General features: G+C 38.0%; 1 protein-coding gene across 1 annotated transcript in view; it reads right to left on the minus strand.

Moving 5' to 3' along the window:
* KIF21A (kinesin family member 21A) overlaps nucleotides 1-21,224 on the minus strand; it is a 79,532-nt gene that overhangs the window by 53,217 nt on the left and 5,091 nt on the right. Inside the window, exons 5-10 of the mRNA XM_009289024.2 lie at nucleotides 11,807-12,029; nucleotides 10,300-10,482; nucleotides 6,854-7,003; nucleotides 6,001-6,135; nucleotides 2,755-2,922; nucleotides 803-918 (exon numbers count right to left, since the gene is read on the minus strand). Coding sequence (XP_009287299.1) covers nucleotides 803-918; nucleotides 2,755-2,922; nucleotides 6,001-6,135; nucleotides 6,854-7,003; nucleotides 10,300-10,482; nucleotides 11,807-12,029 — 975 coding nt within the window. The remainder of the gene's footprint in view (nucleotides 1-802; nucleotides 919-2,754; nucleotides 2,923-6,000; nucleotides 6,136-6,853; nucleotides 7,004-10,299; nucleotides 10,483-11,806; nucleotides 12,030-21,224) is intronic.

Below are 21,224 nucleotides of genomic sequence, written 5' to 3' on the forward strand. Positions count from 1 at the left end.
TTAGATTGGATGGGAGGAAAAATTTCTTTACTGAAAGAGTGGTGAAACATTGGCACAGGCTGCCTGGGGAAGTGGTTGAGTCCCCATCCCTGGAGGTATTTAAAAGATGAGTAGATGAGGCACTTAGGGACATGGTTTAGTGGGTGGTGGTGTTGGGTTGATGGTTGGACTCGATCTTAGAGGTCTTTTCCACCCTCAATGATTCTATGATTACAACATCACATAACTGGACATATGCACCACACCCTGAGATACACAACATTTACAAAAAGATGGCAGTGTCTGTGGTAAGCTGACTTCAAGCTCCTGTGCATGGCAATCAGAGCAAACAATTAAGCACCATTTAAAAAAAAAGTAACAAAAAAAAAAATCTCTGAAGGAGAAACTCATCACTGGTTTAAACTATGCTGTAATTAATAAGGCTGTAACACAGTAACAAAGTTTACCATTTATGCTGTCTATAATCTAAAGAGGCCTTCATGGAAGGGACTTGTCCTGGAAATGGTAACTTCTAAATAACTCAAAGCCTTACTGTCTAGTAAAGCTACAATAGCACTGAAATGAACAATGCAAAAAGCCTCTTTAAAATCTTTTCCCTGCACTGCCAGCATTTTCTGTCATGACAGTAATTTATCTTTGGAACCTCCCTCCAACAAAAAAAGTGGCTATTTTTATCTTTGTTTACTTTTTATTTTATTTATTATTTTACTTTATTTATTTTTATTTATTTTACTTTCTGAATATCATGTACTCATTCACATTCATTCACAATGAAATACATAAAGTGTTCTAGTTTTCATACCTGTTTCCCCCAAGAGAGTCTTGAAGTAGCCTTGTGAGCTTTGAATCTCTGTATGGTACATGAGTTGCCTTCTTACTTTTATCTCCCAGTGCACTTATTACATTGCCAAGTGCCAGCTATAAAACACCAAATCATGTAACGCACAAGTTAAAACTACTCAGGAACTGATTCTATTTTAAAAAAAAAAAAAAGGCTATAAACTGACTGTATATTGTGAAGAAATGAATATGCTCATGAAAGTTAACATAATAAAAAAAATTTCTGAATATTTTTACATTTTACAGTAGACATCTATAAACTTTCCTACTGTGAAAAGTGAATCAGATTACTTGCAGTCTGGTATCTGCAAGTGCTAAGTGCTAAGCACAATTTGTGCACACTGTCTATCAATATGTCCATCGCAAACTAAAGTTAGAACTACTTCATGTAACAAACATTTACTTTTGATGACTATTAAAGCTGATCTTCATTTCTAGCATCAGCTATATTATTTTTAAAATTAATGTTATCAATCTGCTTTATGCTAGATTTAGAATAAGATATGGCGCGTTAATATGAAAAAACCCAGAATTTACTACCTCTACAGATATGAAATAAGAAATGTCTGACAAAGATTTAAGCATTTAAGGCTTGAAATTATGTAGTCCATGGCTATCCTATTTCATTGCTAAGAAAGGGTCCAATTCATGTTTATAAACAACCTAACATTTGGCTGTAAAATTATTTTTAATGTGCAACTGCACGTACTTCAATCAGATTATTCATATGCCAAATTAAAGAACATTCCTCTAGATGGCACCTTGTACAGCCAGTTCTTAGTCTTGAAAATGGTCTTACTGCATCCAGCAGTTGAAGAACTGCATATACACCACATTCTGTGACTGCTTTGAAGTGTTTAAATCATTTTCAATCTGTTTCCCAAAGCTGAGGGCTGGAATTCACTGTAAATGAAAGTTTTGTGATCATAAAAAATATTACTTTTATCACACTGATTTTCACCTTTGTGCCTTTTGTATCCTATTTGTTAAGGATACATCTATGTCATCTAAACCCCCAAATTTCTGTTGACTGTGTTTATTTCAATGATGAAACTGAATTGAATTCTTTTTCTCTTCCATATAATATAACCAGAATAACTACAGGATATAATCACTGTCATGATGGCAAGAGAATCACTAAGTTCTAGTTGCAGAATACCTCTCTGGTACTACACACTAAACCAGAAAAAAGGCATGTTTTCACATAAAAAATAAACATGTATTTTTGAGTCTTTAAATAGAATTGCACAGAGCCTCCACACAGCCAAGTAGCTCAAAACAAAGGCATGAAACTACAGTCTCCACTGACAATCACTAGCTCTACTTTTCAGTGTAGTCATAATTAAATAAAACATTTAATACAGTTCATTAAAAAAAACTGCATAGAAAGCCAGTACACAGACAAAAAAGTATATGAAGTGATGCTCTAAGTTAAAAATTTTATTTCTACTTAGAAGTGTTTTGCCTAGGGTTGGTTTACATCATGTTTCATAATTATAACAAAGAACCAGCATTTATTGATCATTTAACCTTATTCATTGTCCACGTTTTACATGCCTGTACTCCTTGCAAACTGCTTGTAATGTTCTCCAATTGTTTGGGTCTTGACAGAATAAAAAATAAAAATAGAAAAAAGGGAAAGGACTATCTCTACAATATCTTTTAAAAGTTAGAGTAACTAACTATATTTCACAACAGTTATAAGTACTATAATTTGCTAGTTAGGGTCTAGTACAACCGAAAAATGTTAGCAAGCCAGAACCCAGTAAGAATCAATATATGCTGTTATGTCTCATGCTACAGTCCTTGTTCTGCACATGGTGCTTTTCTACTTTAGGGATTACTAAAAACCAGTGATCCAAAAAAAGAGAAAATGGTACCAACAGCTTATGGAAACAAATTGTATAGTCTTACTAGTCCACAGTTGATGGAAATGCCTTCTTTTGCCCTTTCTCCTGTAGCTCCTGTTCGCTTTAACCTTTCAGATCCCGCCAGATCAACAAAATGGAACTTGGCAGTAAGAGTTTCAAATTCATTCATCTCAGAAGATTCAGATATTATCCTGTTATCAGTGGCATTATCCTGAAATAAAGAAGAACCCATAAAGCTTGGTAAGATCTTTCACATTTGTCTACTGCAAAGCTCAATCAACAATTATTTACCAGACTACCTGTTTGTCGTGTCCATTTCTTTCCTTATTTACTCATTCTTTTATAACAACATCAGTATCTCTCAAAATACTGTCTCCATTTTAGTCATATCCACTATCATATCATTCTTGAAGACCCAGCTCTAGATGCACATGAATACCAATATACCAATTAGTTCTAAATATGGCCTACAATCATTTCAGGGCAGGGGAAAATACATATATTAGAAAATACAAAACTCATCAGCAAGTTGGGCAACAAAATTTGTACTTCTCCTGGAATGCAAGTGTTAAATCAATTTCCTTTGACAATGGATTTAAAAAAAAAGTAACGATAATATTACCCTCTTAAATTACCAGTTCATAAGCCTGCCAAATAACTGAAAGGTATTTTGATTTTATACCTCTCTAATCCCCATCATCAGCTTCCCTGGGGCACGATTCTTCAGCTTTATTTTAGGAATTATTTTTTTGAGTCAGTTTTCCCAGCAGCCAGTATTCCACCAGCACTTCTGACTTGACCAAGAGATAAGGACAACAGAGGGAGAAGGAAGAGGTTCCTTTCTTCCCCCCCCCATAAGTTGTAATGACTGGCACCTGACACATGCTTCCATCAGTGCAGGGAGTCTGCCCAGGAACACACTGCGCTACAGGCAGGTACTGTAGCCTCAGACTCTTTCCACTTCACATCCCAAAGCACAGCAGTAAAATTATCCTTTTTCTTTAGATAATCCCAAGCTTTTTTCTGTCAGTTAGTGTAACTGTACCATATACTGTGGAGATTTATTTTACCCTAAGTGTAGTTAGACCTGTTGTCATGAAAGCAACACTGAATGAGAAAAATCTTTAAATCACTCAGTTCCTGACCTTCCTGCTAAGATAACCACTGCAGGGCAATTTCTACCTACTTGCCATGGCAGCATGTAATAGGCATATATTGAGTGTATACTGGACTTATATTCACCCAGCCCAATCTACAGGCTTTATTAGGAGCATTCTATCACGGTAGGCATGGATTGTTTTGGTTTTTTTCTTTAAAAAAAACCCTCAGGTATTCTGTGGCAATGATCTTTATGTCCTTAGTCAGCTAGTCCACAGCTCCCTCCGCTATTGCAAGGGGTAATGTGTGTGGCTGCAGACCAAACTGTTCTCAAACTTATTAAACACTTCACGCTTCTTAAGTGATCTCCTTTTGTAGCAGTTTTAGAAAAGAACAGGAATTGTGCCACTTCCATGAGACTAGACTATCACACCTTTTTGGCAATTTTGACATTTATGCTGCTGGTGGATCACTCCCTCTTTCCCAGCCCTCAAAGCAATGACTAATACATCCTTTCTCTCTCACTTATTTAGCAAATCAAACGTATATCCAGAAACTTCTGAGAAGCACGGACGGCATGAACGCAGCACGAGGAGCAGTGCGTCTGTGCACTGCAGCCCTGGCTGCCTGCCCACCCCAGGCACAGGGACCATGCACAGAGCCGACACGTCATCCCAGGAACTGTGTTGCCCTAGTAACAAAGGTCTCCCAAAATTGTTGACTACAGACAACAGCAACAACAGAAACTTGAGCTGCATCTGTCCTGGCCACCCAATAAGGGCTCGTATTAATTTATATTCCGGGAGCATTCAGAGGCCAATGTCAGGTCTAGTCACTACTGTTCTAAATACTGCAGGGAAAGAAGAGGGTGCTGTCTTCAGATTCAGGATCTAGCAATGTCCTGCTCCAGACAGTCAAATTATCTTCCTCATATCTCCCAAAAAAGAAGGAACAAAACACAGTTTGACACAAGGCAGAAGGTGACCACCTTTTAACAGAAGGCACAAGCTTCTGTTAAAAACCAGGCAGGGCCAGGCAAGAGTCCTGCGGGTGGCTCAACTGGTGGGGAAGGCTCAAGTGCACAAGTGCAGGTGGATTGCTGTGCTGACAGCCTGCTCCCAGATGAGTTATGTTACTGTCCAGCTACACGAACAGTTTTCAAAAAAACCTCTGAGCAGACAGTGTCACCATGCAGTGACCAAGGGTCCTACACGAGTGAGAAGACAAGAGAGCTGCCCACACCACCAGGTCCACAGTTTCAGCATGGAAAGTGGGAAGAAGTGTTTAACAGGTGTATAAAGCAGGTCTACATACCACAAAGGACCAGGGAGCGACCCTCATTTTGCCTGCAAATGATTATTTGTATTGTTAAAAAAAAAAAAGGCAACCCCCCCCAAAAAAAAGCACTACAAATCCAATTCACTGTTCCACATGCTTAAAAATGTGATATCTGTGTGTAAAATGCTAGCCAGGTACTTAGGAGTTCACCAAAATATTTAAAAATTCTGATACCTTTAGAATAATCAAATTAAGTCCCCCTGAAGCTACTGTAGTTTTCAGTAGTATGGATTTATTCAGAACTCTCCCTTTTACAAGATACACCAACAGCAACAAACAACTGAACATTCACATGAAAAATCTTCTACAGAACAGTTCCATGTACATTCATAGTTTAAATTTCAGGTTAAGTGCATAGACTTAAAAACAGATCTGAAATGCAAATACATATATTTAAAATAAATATGCTAAGCTTCAGAATTGAATGCTTTTCTACTTACTCCTCATTGGATATCAACACCTAATCTGGAATATCCAAGCATTTTCAGTTAACTGACTGCAAGCTTAAACCCACTAACTACTCAGACACTTAAAAACGCTTTCCCAATTAAAGACAAATTACATTTTACCTTTCTTACTTGTGTATGTTGCAACGAAATACTGAAGAAAATGCTAGAGGAGAATGGGCAGGTTCATGTAGGAGGCTGCAGTTTATTGTTGCCTCTGGCTAGAGGATGGTTACATACGCACAGATTAAATCAAATTACTATAATGCTTAGCAAATTCATCGAGCATGATGATGACTGTAGCATCTTTACTAAGTGCAATTCAAATAGCAGTGGCTGCCAAAACAATATTCACATTTTGAAAAGTGGTTACTAAAATGAAGTTTAATAACAGGAAAAATACGTACAGTGTTAAATGCAGGACAGACTCTGGTTTGACATAAGTGTATAGTAAATATAGCATGTGACCGTGAGCTCTGAACATTCATCTGAGTGCTGGCAGTGGTTCGAGACAAAGCCCCCAGCTTCAAGCACTGCATCATCTAGAAAACAGACAAGAAGTACATTGCATTGCTTGCAGTTTAAATAAAAAGTGTTCCTATAACACTTATTGTTTTGGATATAAACAAGCTTTTTCTTTGGTATGATTTCAGTTCCTATATGCCTAAAGCACAAAGATTCTTAAATAAACAAACTAAAAGTATTTTTTTGTGGTTTCTGAAAGAAAACACTTAAGTCTTTGTAACCCTCTTTTTATTGTCCCCTGGTAGTAACATAGCAATCTTCCTTCCATTCACCTGTGGCAAAAAAGGACACTTTTTGTACCTTTTGTTCAAAAATGTACAGTACAATAACATTTGTATTCAGATTTGCAATGCACAGACACTTACGAACAGCAATTTACATCACATCAGTCATTGTGCAAAGACTTCCTGTCACAGGAAAAATAACATATATAAGATTTGGGAGATTAGATTTACACAGGTGCCAAAATTCTCTCCCAGCAGAACTATACTATTAGCAAAAGTCTGTTTCTAGCATTAAGTGAAAGTGGTATGCACTTAATATCAGACATTTATCAGATTTAAGTCTACAGAAAGTAAAGAAAATAAAAATTTCAGCTAAACTTTACACGTAAGTTGTCCAAGATGCAGATGTTAGTGAGCATAACCTTTATTTTTAACTGCTTATCAAAACAGACAGACAAGATTTTTAGAAAGCATTTGGTATGCTACAGAGTAATTTATTTTCCATGATCACCTCCGATTCTCCATTCACAGTTCGGGTTGTAACGCCCACTGTATAAATTCCTCCTGCCGAATCTTCATGTATTTTAATATTTGATTTTTTATTCTTTGCATCAATATCACGTGTGGTATCAAACAGATCAAGAATTTCTTCATTGTAAAGCTGAGGAGAAAAAAAAAAGACAAAAAATGTATATTACTTTAGGAATTCCTCCAAAGACTAATAAATCTGTGCATGGCACATACAGAAGGTTCTAAAAATTCAAATGCCAAGGCTCTCAAAAAAGGATGCTGTGAAGAATCCAAACTTACAAGGACAATAGGATGATAGACAGAGCAGCTGCAAATTAAGTCATCTGCCCACCTTATTATTATGCCACTCAAAGAAGCAGTAACTTCCTCCACATTGTCAGATCTGGGAGAAAATTCTTTGGTGGGACCAAGGAAGGGGAGGCGCTCGGTGCCAGCAGAACAACAGCGGCAGTGGTTTCTGTGGCAGGCACCTGCTGTCTTCAGGTTTGACCTTGGGCTTGGCTTTTGTTTTGTTGATTCAGTTGGCTGCACCTTCCTCCAAACACTTCAAATTCACTCCACTTGCTCTCCCTGCCATCACACCTCTTCTCATCTCCTTTCTCACACCTTAATAATTCTATGTGTCTCTTTCATTTAGATAAACTGTTCCTGCCCTGGAAGGAATTTAACATACAATAGTTTTTGTGCAAGCTGCTTATTTAAGACACCAACCAGCAGGCCAAAAATATTATGTCATGGTTTCTTAAGCAGGGCTTTTGTACTTTCCTCCATACAATACCTATACTTTGGTGCCCCAGATTTAGTTACAACTTTCAGGCACAATCATACGAGCAACAGCAACTATCTACTACATGCTTCAGGCTGCTTAACGTTTACTGCCTGTTTCATTGGGTCCCCCAAAGGTAAGTACATGTACATTTAGTGGTCTTTCAACTCAGTATTATTAAGCACATCAGACTTTTAGGTCAGTAAATGATATCAGAACCTGCAAAGACATCAGAAATTACTACACAGTTATCTGTGTTAGAGGAGATGGATTATCATTTCATAGGAATGTTCTGGGTTTTAGGAAAGGTGTTTGGATCCAATTGAAGGTATCAGGGCAAATATTAAAAAAAAAAAACCACCAGAAAAAGCAGCATCCCACTGGGAATCTCACGGCTCAGGTCTCTGCTGATGTACCCTGGAACAGTTCCAGCATCTTCAATTTGGTTATACCAATTCACTTCAGCAGATCTTAGGTCAGACTGATTATATCCCTGATCAAAGTCCCTAGGTAAAAGCCAAAGAACCACTGCAATAGATCTGTATTCACCCAACGTACTTTCTCATACACTGAAAGCAAGAGGCTTTCTCCTCTCACAAGTGAAAGTCCATCCCTGAGAAGAAAAGGCTCAGCATTTGCGAATGTGATGCTTTTAATTCCTTTCGTATTAAAAAGGAATTATATTTAATTATTAGGCATAAATATTCTAAGTAGGAGCCTTCTTACTAATGTTTTACCTTGCTAAGTGCAAACAAACTGATGCCACAATTTAGAGAGGATCCTGATAATGCACCTACAATTGCATGGGACTTGCATATGCCTATCTTTTAGAAGAGTTAGCAGGAAAGCAAGGAGTTAAGAGAGGCAGACTTCAGCAAACTAAAGAAAAGCAAGCAAGCAGCAAACAGAAGTCACTGTTCCCAATAGTTATCCAGCTGTCAGACTTCAAAGTTATTCCAAAATAAAACATTGCTTCAACTTGTTCAGTGACTAAATTATTGTTCATGTAATCCAGCCCTAATGGTAGATAGGATGGGAGGAAGAGGATCCTTTCTGATACAAGAGTAGTGTATAATACATAACTAATCAGAAAAAGCTCTTTCTGGGAAAGCTCCAATTTAGCCTCAGTACAATTAAAAAAATTACCAAAAAATTTTGTTAAGGAAGAAACTATTATATACATATTACCAAAAAAAGTGACATTTTGTTAAGGAAGAAACTATTATATACATTATTTAACCTCTCTCTAAATTAAATAAACAAGACAGGTTTTAGAATGTACATTTCATCTGAAATATGTTGTAATGGCTGCAATTCCACATACCATCATCACTGTAGCATTCAATTACTGCTCCGTATTTTGGGACTGTCAGTCACATTTGTAATGTTACGTCAAAAAACACAAGGAATTCAGAAACTACACTGGTTACTGCTCCTTACACTACTATTGTTGCAGCTGCCTAAGCAGAAATGAAGCTGCAGCTCCCCGATGTTCAGAGAGAACATAAAAGAGTACAGCATTCCCACAGCCCATGCTCAAGCCTAGACTCTTTCTAGGCAAACATTAGCCAAAGCAACAAAAAGCTCTGCTTGAGGTTAGCAGTGACAAACCTATACTAGTGCAAAACTAATGCCAGCTTGTTAATCTTTAAAACAATTATAGGAACATATGACTAAAGGACCTAGTTTACTTCAGCAGTAATAAAACCAACAGCTTTTCTCTTGGGTAATATAAAAGTGGTTTTTTTACCCCGCCCCAAAGTAGATAAAGTTAAGTTGCAAATACTGAACTAAGTAATACACGTTTACACCTGCTCTTCCTGAAATTGATTCTTCCTCCCCATGTGCTTAAAGGATCAGATTTTGCAGCTTGGTAGCGAATGTAAGTATGTTACACCCAAATCAATCAATTTAAAAAATAGTTCCATGGGCAGGAGACAGCATAAAAGCTGCAAGACTTAAACCAAAAGCTGCTGCAAGTCGGAAAGATCACAGATGTTGTGGCCTCTCTTACCAGTACCTGTGTCTACAAGAAAATACAAAGGGAACAGTTTTTCCACAGCACTGACCCAGGTTTTCTCTGGGCCTAATGAAAGAGGGAACAGTGACACTGAAACCCAATCCTAAACCATTGGGGAATCACAGAAAGAAGTATGTTTACACTAGGTTTCTTCTTTGGTGAAAGGAATATAACAAATCTCCTGAACAGATTTTGAAAGCTAAAGAAATCTATGGCAAATTGACACAAGCAGGTGAAGCATGGTCACTATTCAAAGGCACAAAGTACAATTGGTTTTTTTTTTTTTTTTTTAGTTTCTTGCCTTAAGGTTTTGTAAAGAATTATAAACAGACAAGAGCAACAGGCCCCACAAACAAATGTGTGCTGCAGAAAGGGATAAGTGATGACTAATATAACTATTCCTACACTTCAAAATAACACTGCAAAGGAAACTACTAAAATAACTGGAATAAGATAAAAAGGCTCTTTCATAAACTGAAGAGCTGAAGCAAACTTAATCAAATTTTCTTTTGAAATCTTGAAGATTAATTCAAAACATCTCATGGGAAAAGAACGTAAAAGTAGCAACCAGAAAAAAATGTTTAATTGGCTTTCCAAAAAAATACATAAAGTTACACACACAAACACAGATCATATTTACCTCTAAGAATTGTGCATTCACTTTAAAATCTGGAGGGGGAAGTCTTTGTTTAATAGCCGCTTGTTTTTTTTCTTCAATACATCTGAAAAGATGCTTAACAGCACGCGATATAATGCCCTGCTCCTCTTCTGTTATGTTGACATCAAATCCAGTGCCCATGGTGTATGTTTTGCCAGCACCTGTCTAAATTGAAAAAGGAGTAGTCACTAGAACACATTAATAGTACCGAATCATCACACAGAAATGCAGTTTGTGAACACTAGTGCTAGATAGTGACTACTAAGTCAGTCTGTCATCTTTACAATATTAACATGCACAACAACAGGTCATTTTGAAAAATGGATAAACAGTAGAAGTTGGACAAACTCTACTGTTTATCCACAGATCACATACAAGGCAGCAGGGACCAGTTCAACCTTTCCTAACTTTTCCCCGACAAGCTTCCTCTAAGCTGCTTACATCAGCCTTGAGCTATCACCTCTGAGGTCAAAAGAACAGTTAATGTTTTCAACCAACTGCTAATTAAAGCATATATTTTGGAGGTAGAAGCAGAATTTGCAATTCTTTACTGAATAGATCAAACGACTCTCTTAATTATGATGTCTGAATATCTCAGGGAGAGTATTACCATTGTTCTCAATTTATAAACAGCAGTGAAAAATACAAGTTGTACCTTCACGAGAAAACAGTTTAATTAAACGTGGAGTCCTGTAGAAGACAAGGTAGTGTTGTGTTTTCACTTAATCAGTGGGTCAAGTCTAAGACAAAGATAGTATCACACAGCTGAACAAAATCTACTAAACTGGATCTGCAAACTGCTTTGTTTCACTAGGACTAGACTTCACCTAGCTAACTTGAGATACGACATTTAACAATGGTGAAATTCAGCACCCAAGACCAAATTTCATGCAATCAATTCCTAAAGGAATATTCAGAAGATGGTAATGCATTCTCTACACTGTATTCAATGATATTTCAGCTTTGAGAAGTAAAATGTGTGCCCAGTGTACTGAGAGGGTGTGCTCTCTATGACAAGTTCTCAAACTTTGGAATCCAATTTCTACATTTTGCCCACAAAAAATGTGGCCTGAAGTTCCCTAGGATCTATTTTAAAAAAAGCTCCTATACCCAAAAGCATCTGAAAGTGCAGAGGGATGGATAATTACTTTGAAAAGAATCTCAGTACAACCTATCTCTATATATCCACTGATTAAGTCACTAATTTGTATTGCTGCATTAGGGTGAATACAGGAATTATATGGACTCATGCTACTTTCAGCATTACTGTTAATTCAGACCTACTGCCTATATGTGTCTTCCGGGTTTCAATTGCCACTGCGCAGAATCTCTACAAACTCCTAAAAAGCGGCCTACAGAATATCTCATTTAAAATAAAACCAAGATGCTAAAACACAGGTTCATGCATTCCAAAATTTAAGAGAAAGATCAGTTACAAGAAACTGTTTATTCCAAAGTAAATACTTGAAAATAAAATTGTAAAGCTTACTTGGCCATAAGCAAAGACAGTGGCATTATAGCCTTCAAAGCAACCTTCAATCAGTTTTTCTATACATTGTATATAGATCTCTTCTTGCTGTGAGTCAATGTTAAAGACATAATCAAAAGTGAAGGCCTTATCTTTTCCCAAGAACACTTGAGGTTCACCAGGTGTGACAGATGTACAAATATGGCATCCTTCAATCTTCTCTTTGGCTAGCTGTGGTCTAATTCTGTTTTGGAAGAGACAAAAAGAACTATTAAAAAATTCTCATCATCAGAAAGAGGAGCATACAAACGATGTAGAGATCCGAAAAGAATTCCTTACTGACTGAAAAATTCTCATTTTTCATCAAGCCAGGAAGCTTCCAGCTGTCTGAGCCACAGTACTGACCGTATCAGAACCCCGCTCATACAACTGTTAATGCAAATGATGTTATCTTCCCTGAAGGTTCACCTAACAACTTCAAGTTGACTATCTGCCTAGAACTCTGAATGTTTCTGTATGTATGCTATGCATTACTAAAGAGCAACTTGCATGATCCGTTTCAGACTTTGAAATCAAGCTTTCCAATTTTAGCAGACTTCTGCATGCTTTCCTTGTAAAAATTGTTTGGGTTTTTTTTAATAGCAACAGAAATATAAAAAAAAATGCAGGATAGTTTAAGTAGTAATTTGGGAGCAAGGACCCCCAAAGCCTACTTATCATCTTAAATGAAAGTCTCCTTTCTATGAGAGCAAGGAGAAGGCTCACATTCCTTCTTTTCCTTTGACAGCAAAGGAGCTTTGTCACAGGCAGAACTGTGACATTTCAATGCTGTGAAATGTTTGATTTCAGTGAAGCAGCATACCTTCAGAGGAAAGAAAAAAACCAATATCTAACAAGTTCTAAAGGTAAGGGTGTCTCATTCCTCACTATTTCCCCACTGAGACAAATTTCAGCTTTTATTTCAGTTTGGTTTCTGACAAACTACTTCGTAGAATACAGCCATCTCAGACTTCTTATATTCTATCATTTTATTAATTCCTCTGCATTCTTAATGTTCTTGCAATCTTGTCAATATTGAGTTAATGTACTGGCTCCATAACTGAAGATGACTGTGGAAGTTTGTGATTCAATTGGTTTAATGGTTAACTATCAGGAAGAAAAACTCTGGCCAACATAACATACTATTCTAGCTGTAATTAACTAATAATTTGTTTACAAAATTACCTTTTTTTAAAAAAGTGTTTCCAAGTTCTCAAAACAGCACCAAATTTAAAAAAAAAAACAAGTGCAGCTTAAAAGACAGGGGACAAATAAGGCTACATATAAGGGTGATAAAACATCAACAGTACAGCTACATACAAACAAAATCATGGAATATTTTATATAGATTCTCCATTTACATCAAACTTCAAGTACCTATATTTATCTCGGTGCGGCTACTTTCAGTTACACAATGTCAGAGTTGAAGATCTGTGTACACAGATATACTTTAAAGGCACATACTCATTTCATATTCTGTGCTTTAAGAGCCATGTCTACATTAGCGTTTGATTTGGAGTAGCTGTGCTGTCTTGAAGCAAATTCCCCTTACATCTTCACTTATCACGTGTTGGTTTGGATCACAGAGCAGTTTCAGTGTGCACAAATTATACCCCTTTCAGAGGAAACTAAGCCAAAACGCTACACTACAAACACACGAAACTTGTTCCAAAATCGAATGGAAACATAAGGGCCCACAGCTACCTACTGATCTACTGCGACTGTGCCAATGCCTGCTGATGCAGAGAGCGCTAGTCTCCAACAACTGAGTGGACTGCTGCAGACTAATTCAAATTATATCAGCACACATATACTTTAGTACAAATTAGAAATATCCTGTACAAATCACACAGAGCATGATGTATCTTTTTTTATTGCAGATTACAAGTTTTTCACCCAGGTATGTGCATGACTGTCAGGAGTACTTTTCAGAATTTTTATTTTAAAGGTTTCATTATATCCCACTGTGTGACACTAGAGAATAACCATAAATTATTTATAAGGTTTTCTGCACACTAATTCCTTTATGGAAGTTCATTAATGATCAGGCAGTACCTCTCTTGTCAGCACACTCTCTTAGTGTGGAGTGGAAATTAAGCAAACCTTTGAAAAATATCATTAAAGGAAAGATTTATGATGTGTAAAATAGGCATAAATATTCTACAAATAGTGTTTGCATTTAAGGACACGGAGTGTGTAATATAGGTCACAGATTTTCTCTCTAATAGCATAATTATCATAATTTTTTTCCTTTAAATGAAATAAGAATGCTAATAAGAAGCTCTTTCACTAACAACCAACTTGATCCACTAGCACCTGTGTCCACTAAACACAAAACCTGATGAATATGTGCAGAAGCTTGTAATAAAGTTACTTTCTTCTAAATTAATGAAGATTTTGTAATAAAATAGCTTTTATTTCTAGGTAGAGAGAGAAAGTCTTCAAAGAGAAATTAGTCATATGCCTTTCCTAAAGCACTCTACACAACTGGAAAGTTGAGCAAATTAAACATTGTAGCATGCTGTCTGTAACACAATATTTAGAAAATGCCAACTCCGTAGGTTATTACACTGCCTTATTTTAATGCTGTGAAGTCAGGCAGAGGGCAAGCTTCTTTTTAAAACTAAGCACTCTTATTCTGTCACTAATGCAGTGCAGGCAGCACAAAGGCAATCAATTGTTCTTACAAGCATGAACTCTGAGGGCTTCTAAAGCTCCAGAGGTACTTACTGCATTGTTTTCTAGTACAAGTAAGCCTAGAAAGACCTTTTCAAAAAAACAAAATGGAAAACATTTTCAAAATTAAGTAACCTCTTGTGCATCCCAAAAAACCCAACTTCCCCCCAGTTCTGAAAGACTTCTAGCAGTAACTTGTAGAATGAAGCCTGACAACTTAAAAACAAAAGTTTTTCTTCATATATTTTCATTCTATTTTTTTAAAAGTTCAAAATTAATTTTCTACACTGAGGAATTGATGCAATTATGACAGGTGCCAAATAATTTTTTCCTTTCTACTACTAAGTAAAGGCTCAGAGTGACCACAAAGAGGAACAGCGTGCCTAAGATATCAATGATTTGCATGATAATTATTATAGCTATGACAGGACTGTCAAGCGAGCAGTTTTGATGTCAGCCTGCAGAGACTTCCCACGAGAATCCTCCCAGCTAGCTCCCTGCCTTGCAGCCGGGCAGCACCTCCGAGTGCTCTGCTGCCATAAAACCCAGCACATCAGCAAGCTGCAAGTGCATGTGTGACCATAATCAGGCCACAGCAAGATACCATTCCAGAGACCAGCTGAGCTGATGGAAATCTGTGTCACTACTAGCAGCTTGTTACTGGCTCGATCACTTCCCCTGGGTTGTAACACAACATCCAGAGACCCAGTAGCAATGATGGTGTCCTTCGTCCCTAACTTAGCACTGCCTTCAGATCTAGGGGTAAGAGAAAGAGTAGTGTTTCACCAGCACATATACAGCACAAGACTCACCACATCACGAAAGCTTCACCCCAAAGTCAGACTACCTTCTCATTTTGTAATTGCTCTTACACAATGTCCCACTGCCACAGAGTTGGGAGGTAACAACCAAAGAGAGACCACGGCTATGTCAGGTTTGAAAAACATCTTCCCCGAAAAGGATGTGCAGACAAGAGATCTTCATCGCCCAACCTGAGGTCTGCTCAAGGGATACTTCATGCTCTGAAATCTATATAACTCTTGATAAGTTAAGCACGAAGCTAACGTGGTAACCTTAATGCGTAAGCAACAAATGCCTCACCTGCAACCTAATTTCTGGCTACTTATGAACAGTGTGAGTGCATTACCTGACCCTCATGGCTCTCAAAGTTTTACTACTCACACTGAATGTGTGGTCCAGCAAGTAATAGTCCTCATGCAAGTCGGATTCTGCTCCAGCACTGCCTATAGGAACATTTCTTCTTCCTCCACCCCACACCATCAACTGGGAAAGTGATTTTTCCTTCTGCTTACAGCCAAACCTTTCCCACTCTCATGTCTTAATGTGGTCACTTCTGTTAGCAAAGCAGGCAGCACCCATGCTTTAAAATGTGAGAGTTCATTTTGGTCATCTCTCCTTCCCCAGTTCCCAGCCTGGCAGTCTGCCACTGGGATTTTTCTCCAGGATGAATTTGACTTCACCCGTTTTGTCTTCTATGTGGCCCCATCTCACCTGTTTTTCAGGCTACTCTCTTAATTGTATACAATCGGGTGCTTTCTACCTATTTCCAATCACATCTCCTTAGATGTGGCAACTTCCCAAACATTTTGCCTTGCATCCTTCCCTCTCCTCCTCTCCAAAGCACGAACACACCCAACTCTTGTTTACATGTACTTTGCAGAGCCTCCAGGCCACACACATGAAACTTAATCCCCTAAATCTATTCTGCCTCAGCACACTGAGACAAGCTGTCTAATTAGGGAGGGCTAAAATAGCCAGTGGTGGCACAGTAATACACTGTATTGTACTAGAACTAATCTCTCAGTAGAATAGGTGCACAATGACTCTGCTAAAAATATTGTCAGCTAGAACAGACTCAGATAATACAGTTCAGGGACTACAGTAATCATCAGGTCAATACCCTGTGTTATGCAAGACATCAGACTTCCCAGAATTGGTTCCTGTTTAAACTAGATAATATCATAATATCCCTTTGAAAAGCATCCTATCTTAGTTTATTTCTAGAGATGGAAAATTGTCCCAGTGATTTAAATATATATTATTTATATATATATGGATTTATAAGGATATAGATAGGTATACATACACACACACATCCCCTTTCAGCTACTGAACAATTTTATCTCTGTGCCTGTTCATTTAAGAACATCCCCATTATCTAATTTTTTCCCCAGGAATCTCCACACATCTACAATCAAGCCATCCCTTAATCTCATTTCATATACTAAACAAGACCAGTGAATTTTTTATTTTGCATCTCCATGTGAAGTATTGCAAATATTACTCTAACAAAAGGTAATTATCACAACATTTACCATATACCTTTTCAGCACCTGTACAGAATAGCAATAAGCAAACAAGAACTACTAAGAGTGACCTATAAAGGGCAAAGCATCAAATTATTCTTGTTTTACAGAAAGAAAAGAAAAGGGGGGGGGGGGGGGGGGGGAATAAAAAAATAAATTTTCAAATAAAAAAACATTTAATTGTATACAATCGGGTGCTTTCTACCTATTTCCAATCACATCTCCTTAGATGTGGCAACTTCCCAAACATTTTGCCTTGCATCCTTCCCTCTCCTCCTCTCCAAAGCACGAACACACCCAACTCTTGTTTACATGTACTTTGCAGAGCCTCCAGGCCACACACATGAAACTTAATCCCCTAAATCTATTCTGCCTCAGCACACTGAGACAAGCTGTCTAATTAGGGAGGGCTAAAATAGCCAGTGGTGGCACAGTAATACACTGTATTGTACTAGAACTAATCTCTCAGTAGAATAGGTGCACAATGACTCTGCTAAAAATATTGTCAGCTAGAACAGACTCAGATAATACAGTTCAGGGACTACAGTAATCATCAGGTCAATACCCTGTGTTATGCAAGACATCAGACTTCCCAGAATTGGTTCCTGTTTAAACTAGATAATATCATAATATCCCTTTGAAAAGCATCCTATCTTAGTTTATTTCTAGAGATGGAAAATTGTCCCAGTGATTTAAATATATATTATTTATATATATATGGATTTATAAGGATATAGATAGGTATACATACACACACACATCCCCTTTCAGCTACTGAACAATTTTATCTCTGTGCCTGTTCATTTAAGAACATCCCCATTATCTAATTTTTTCCCCAGGAATCTCCACACATCTACAATCAAGCCATCCCTTAATCTCATTTCATATACTAAACAAGACCAGTGAATTTTTTATTTTGCATCTCCATGTGAAGTATTGCAAATATTACTCTAACAAAAGGTAATTATCACAACATTTACCATATACCTTTTCAGCACCTGTACAGAATAGCAATAAGCAAACAAGAACTACTAAGAGTGACCTATAAAGGGCAAAGCATCAAATTATTCTTGTTTTACAGAAAGAAAAGAAAGGGGGGGGGGGGGAATAATCACAGATTAACCTTTCAGATAGCAATAACTAGCCAGAAGCTGTGTGTTAGAAAGAAGAAAAGATGACAATGAAGTCCCATGTAAAGTTCTTTTTCATTAAAAACTGCTGTGGGGAAAGGACTCTGTTTTCACCTTGCTCAGAAAAGCATAAATTCAAGCATCACTCAAACCACGTGCAGTGCTGAGCAGGAAACAAGTTAACCTGTAACCCCAAGACTCTCCAATACTCCTCTCTTACTACAATAAGCCTATTAAATTTTGCACAATTAAGTTTCACATGTGGGTATATGAAATATTAAATCCAAGAGCACCTAATAAAACATTTAATGAAGTATAGCAGGCAATACAAACTGGGAAACAAACAAAACTCTTCAAAACCAGAAAAAAAGAAAACAGCTTCCTGCCCTTACTTCAGCTTCATGATTCCCTTTCCTTTCTATTCCATTACATTTATGCTCATCAAACCACTCCCATTAAACATACTCCTTCACAACAAGGATGGAGTAAAGAAAGCTAAACAGATTTCATCCCAAAGACACCTAATACTTCTGCTTGCATAAACTTTTCAGTGTTTTTGCTAGCACATGTTGGAAGCTCGCTTGATTCTATGATTATCAGCGCCTCCAAATGACACCACAACTATTGCACCTGAACAACTATTGCACCTGGCTCATATTTGGCGAACTAGCTGATCGGTATGTTAATTCTTTACCTCTCAACAGGGTTTAAGGATATGAAAAAGGCTGGCATATGACAAATGCCAGGTCTACCTCTTGTTAACACAGCAATAAGGACGCAGGAACAAACTTTCCGGCTCGTGCCAGCAGCCATCACCTATCAAGAGTTTCTGTTCTATTGCCAGCACATCTCAGCACAATGGCCCCTGCACCTCCACTGCCTGTGGCAACACAGTCTGTGATGCTAAATAACACCAGCGGGTAAAAAAAAAAAAGCTCATATTTGGCGAGTTACCATCCAACACCTTTAGTACAAATGTAGTTCTGTAACAGCCTTCTCAACATTTCCAAAGAGGTTTTTGGTGGCCAGTGAAACAAGTATGAAAAGTCTGAGAACTGTTTTAGTATGCTTTTACCCTGCTTTGTTCCTCCAGAAACACAGGCACATACCCATAGTTCATAAAAAGTATAAAAGTACTACAAGTCAATACCGCACCTTCCAGCCCAACTTCTTTGGAAGAAATAGCACAATGATTTTTTTTTTTTTTTAACAGCCCAACTTTGGAAGAAATAGCACAATGATTTTTTTTTTTTTTTAACTCCACTTCAGAATGACACAAAAAACAAATAAAATATAAACCCAATGCCTACAAATAATACCACATGGCACTCCTTCCCAAGATTAGCATCAAAATAACCCCCTACACTGTTATGGTAAACTACAGGTAAAATCCAGGTCATTTGTCTTCTGTTTTTCTTTTCAAGTGCCAGCTAGGCAGTTGTCTCTGAGCAAGCCATAAACATACTGTACTATCAGTAGCCCTTGACAGCCTTCAGGGTGGAATCCATTTGTTTCAGGTGCCTACTACAACGGCAGAAAAAAACCAAGCCTTTATAAAGTACTTTAATGATTGAACGAATAATGGAATAGAAGCCACTTTTATAAACAAAAGCAAGCAACACTTAAGACAAATTCAGGGTACCTTTGTAACAGTGCCACTTCTGCAGAAAGACTAACTCAGTTTCTGGATGCCTTAATCATTAGTATTCAGTGGTATCAGTTAATGGTACAATTTCATATTAATGATATCAATCACTGGTATGATACATACTGGTATTAAGATTTAAAAAGGACATGCAATTACAGATATGCAAGTTACAGTGATTACACGAGACGCTGCTCAGCAGCCAAGCTGTGGCAATTGGCCACTCAGCACATTGCCAAGTCTTTCCCCCCACCATGGGTCAGCTCCTATCCTGTGAACCTGCTTCGCCTGCGAGAGGCACGGGCACACGCCAGTCACCCAGCCAGGGCAACGAGCACTAGCTTGCTGCGACTGTAACTCAATCGCTCTTACATAAGATTTGGGCACCGCTCCCATCAATGTTTCTCTAAAGTTGCCATGGCTGCCATGGTCTAGACTGAGCTCAGCACTGCCAGCAGGTGTTGTGTGTGCCCAGAGCCCACAGAAACTAGGCAGAGTCCAGGTGTTACTCAGCCTAAACTTACACCAGCTCCCTGTGCAAGCACAAGCGAGGCAGATGATTTTTGCCCGTGTACCAATACTTACCTTTAGACAGCAGGAAACTTTCAGGCACATCAAGTAGGTATCTTGATGCAAGTTTGGCAATACTAGAGACTAAAACTTCCCACATAGTGCTTGGACATAAAAATGTATTAAGGACTGTGGCAGAAACTAAAGCAGGATCTATATGGTCCAGATTTTACTCCAAAGTCCTATTAAGATACTGATACAAAGGTATCAGCATCCCTTCAATCCCCATGTAGCCATTAAACATGACCATTAAGTCCTTAGCTTAAAACATCCAGCAATATCAGCCACTAAATTTCCAAATGGGCTCTGAGATATTACATTTTCAATAGCTAACTTATTTTACTGCAAACAAAAAAAAAATCCCTATTCAAAAATACACATGCAGAATACTTTGTTTCACTGCTGCAGACTGTCACTTCCAGTTTGCACATAATGAGAAGGAAGCAAATGGAAAACTGGAATTAAATTAAGTTGAGGAAACATACCACTGCTGTAACTACATTTGCCCAGTTCTCCCCCTCTACACTCAACCTCTACCTCTTCAGTTTTGGTTTGTTTTTTTTTAATTTTTAAACACAAATTTAATTTCATAAAACAATTACCCTTTTCAGCAGCTTGCGTCTGATCAGCTCATCTACTCCTTAACTGTTCATGCTGGGGATTACATTCGCAGCGCCAGGCTGAGGAGGTTTTGCAGGCTGCTGCTTTCGTTTGGTTCCTGACACACTGTACAATAGCTGCATCTCTAGGCAGCCGCTACGGCTAGCCAGAAAACAGTTTAGCAGTATGATTTCAGATTAATTCTTGTGCAATTCTGTAACAGCCTAGCAGGCTGTGCAATGCAGATGGCATCCTCACACTGACAGGCACAGTCCTGTGCTTTTGCCAAGAAAAGAAAACACGGGGAGGGGAAAGGCCCAAGCCTGCCCTCACACAGACCTCCTACTGCCCCGCATGCTCCCTTCCCCATCCCCACCACCCAGAGAAGGGCTAAAAGACCCTCCAGTAGATCTAGTAGACCTCCAAACATCTTTCCTTAAAACATGAATGAA

Source organism: Aptenodytes forsteri, unplaced genomic scaffold (assembly GCF_000699145.1).
Source record: "Aptenodytes forsteri isolate BGI_AS27 unplaced genomic scaffold, ASM69914v1 Scaffold137, whole genome shotgun sequence".
In the NCBI taxonomy this organism is placed as follows: Eukaryota; Metazoa; Chordata; class Aves; order Sphenisciformes; family Spheniscidae; genus Aptenodytes; species Aptenodytes forsteri.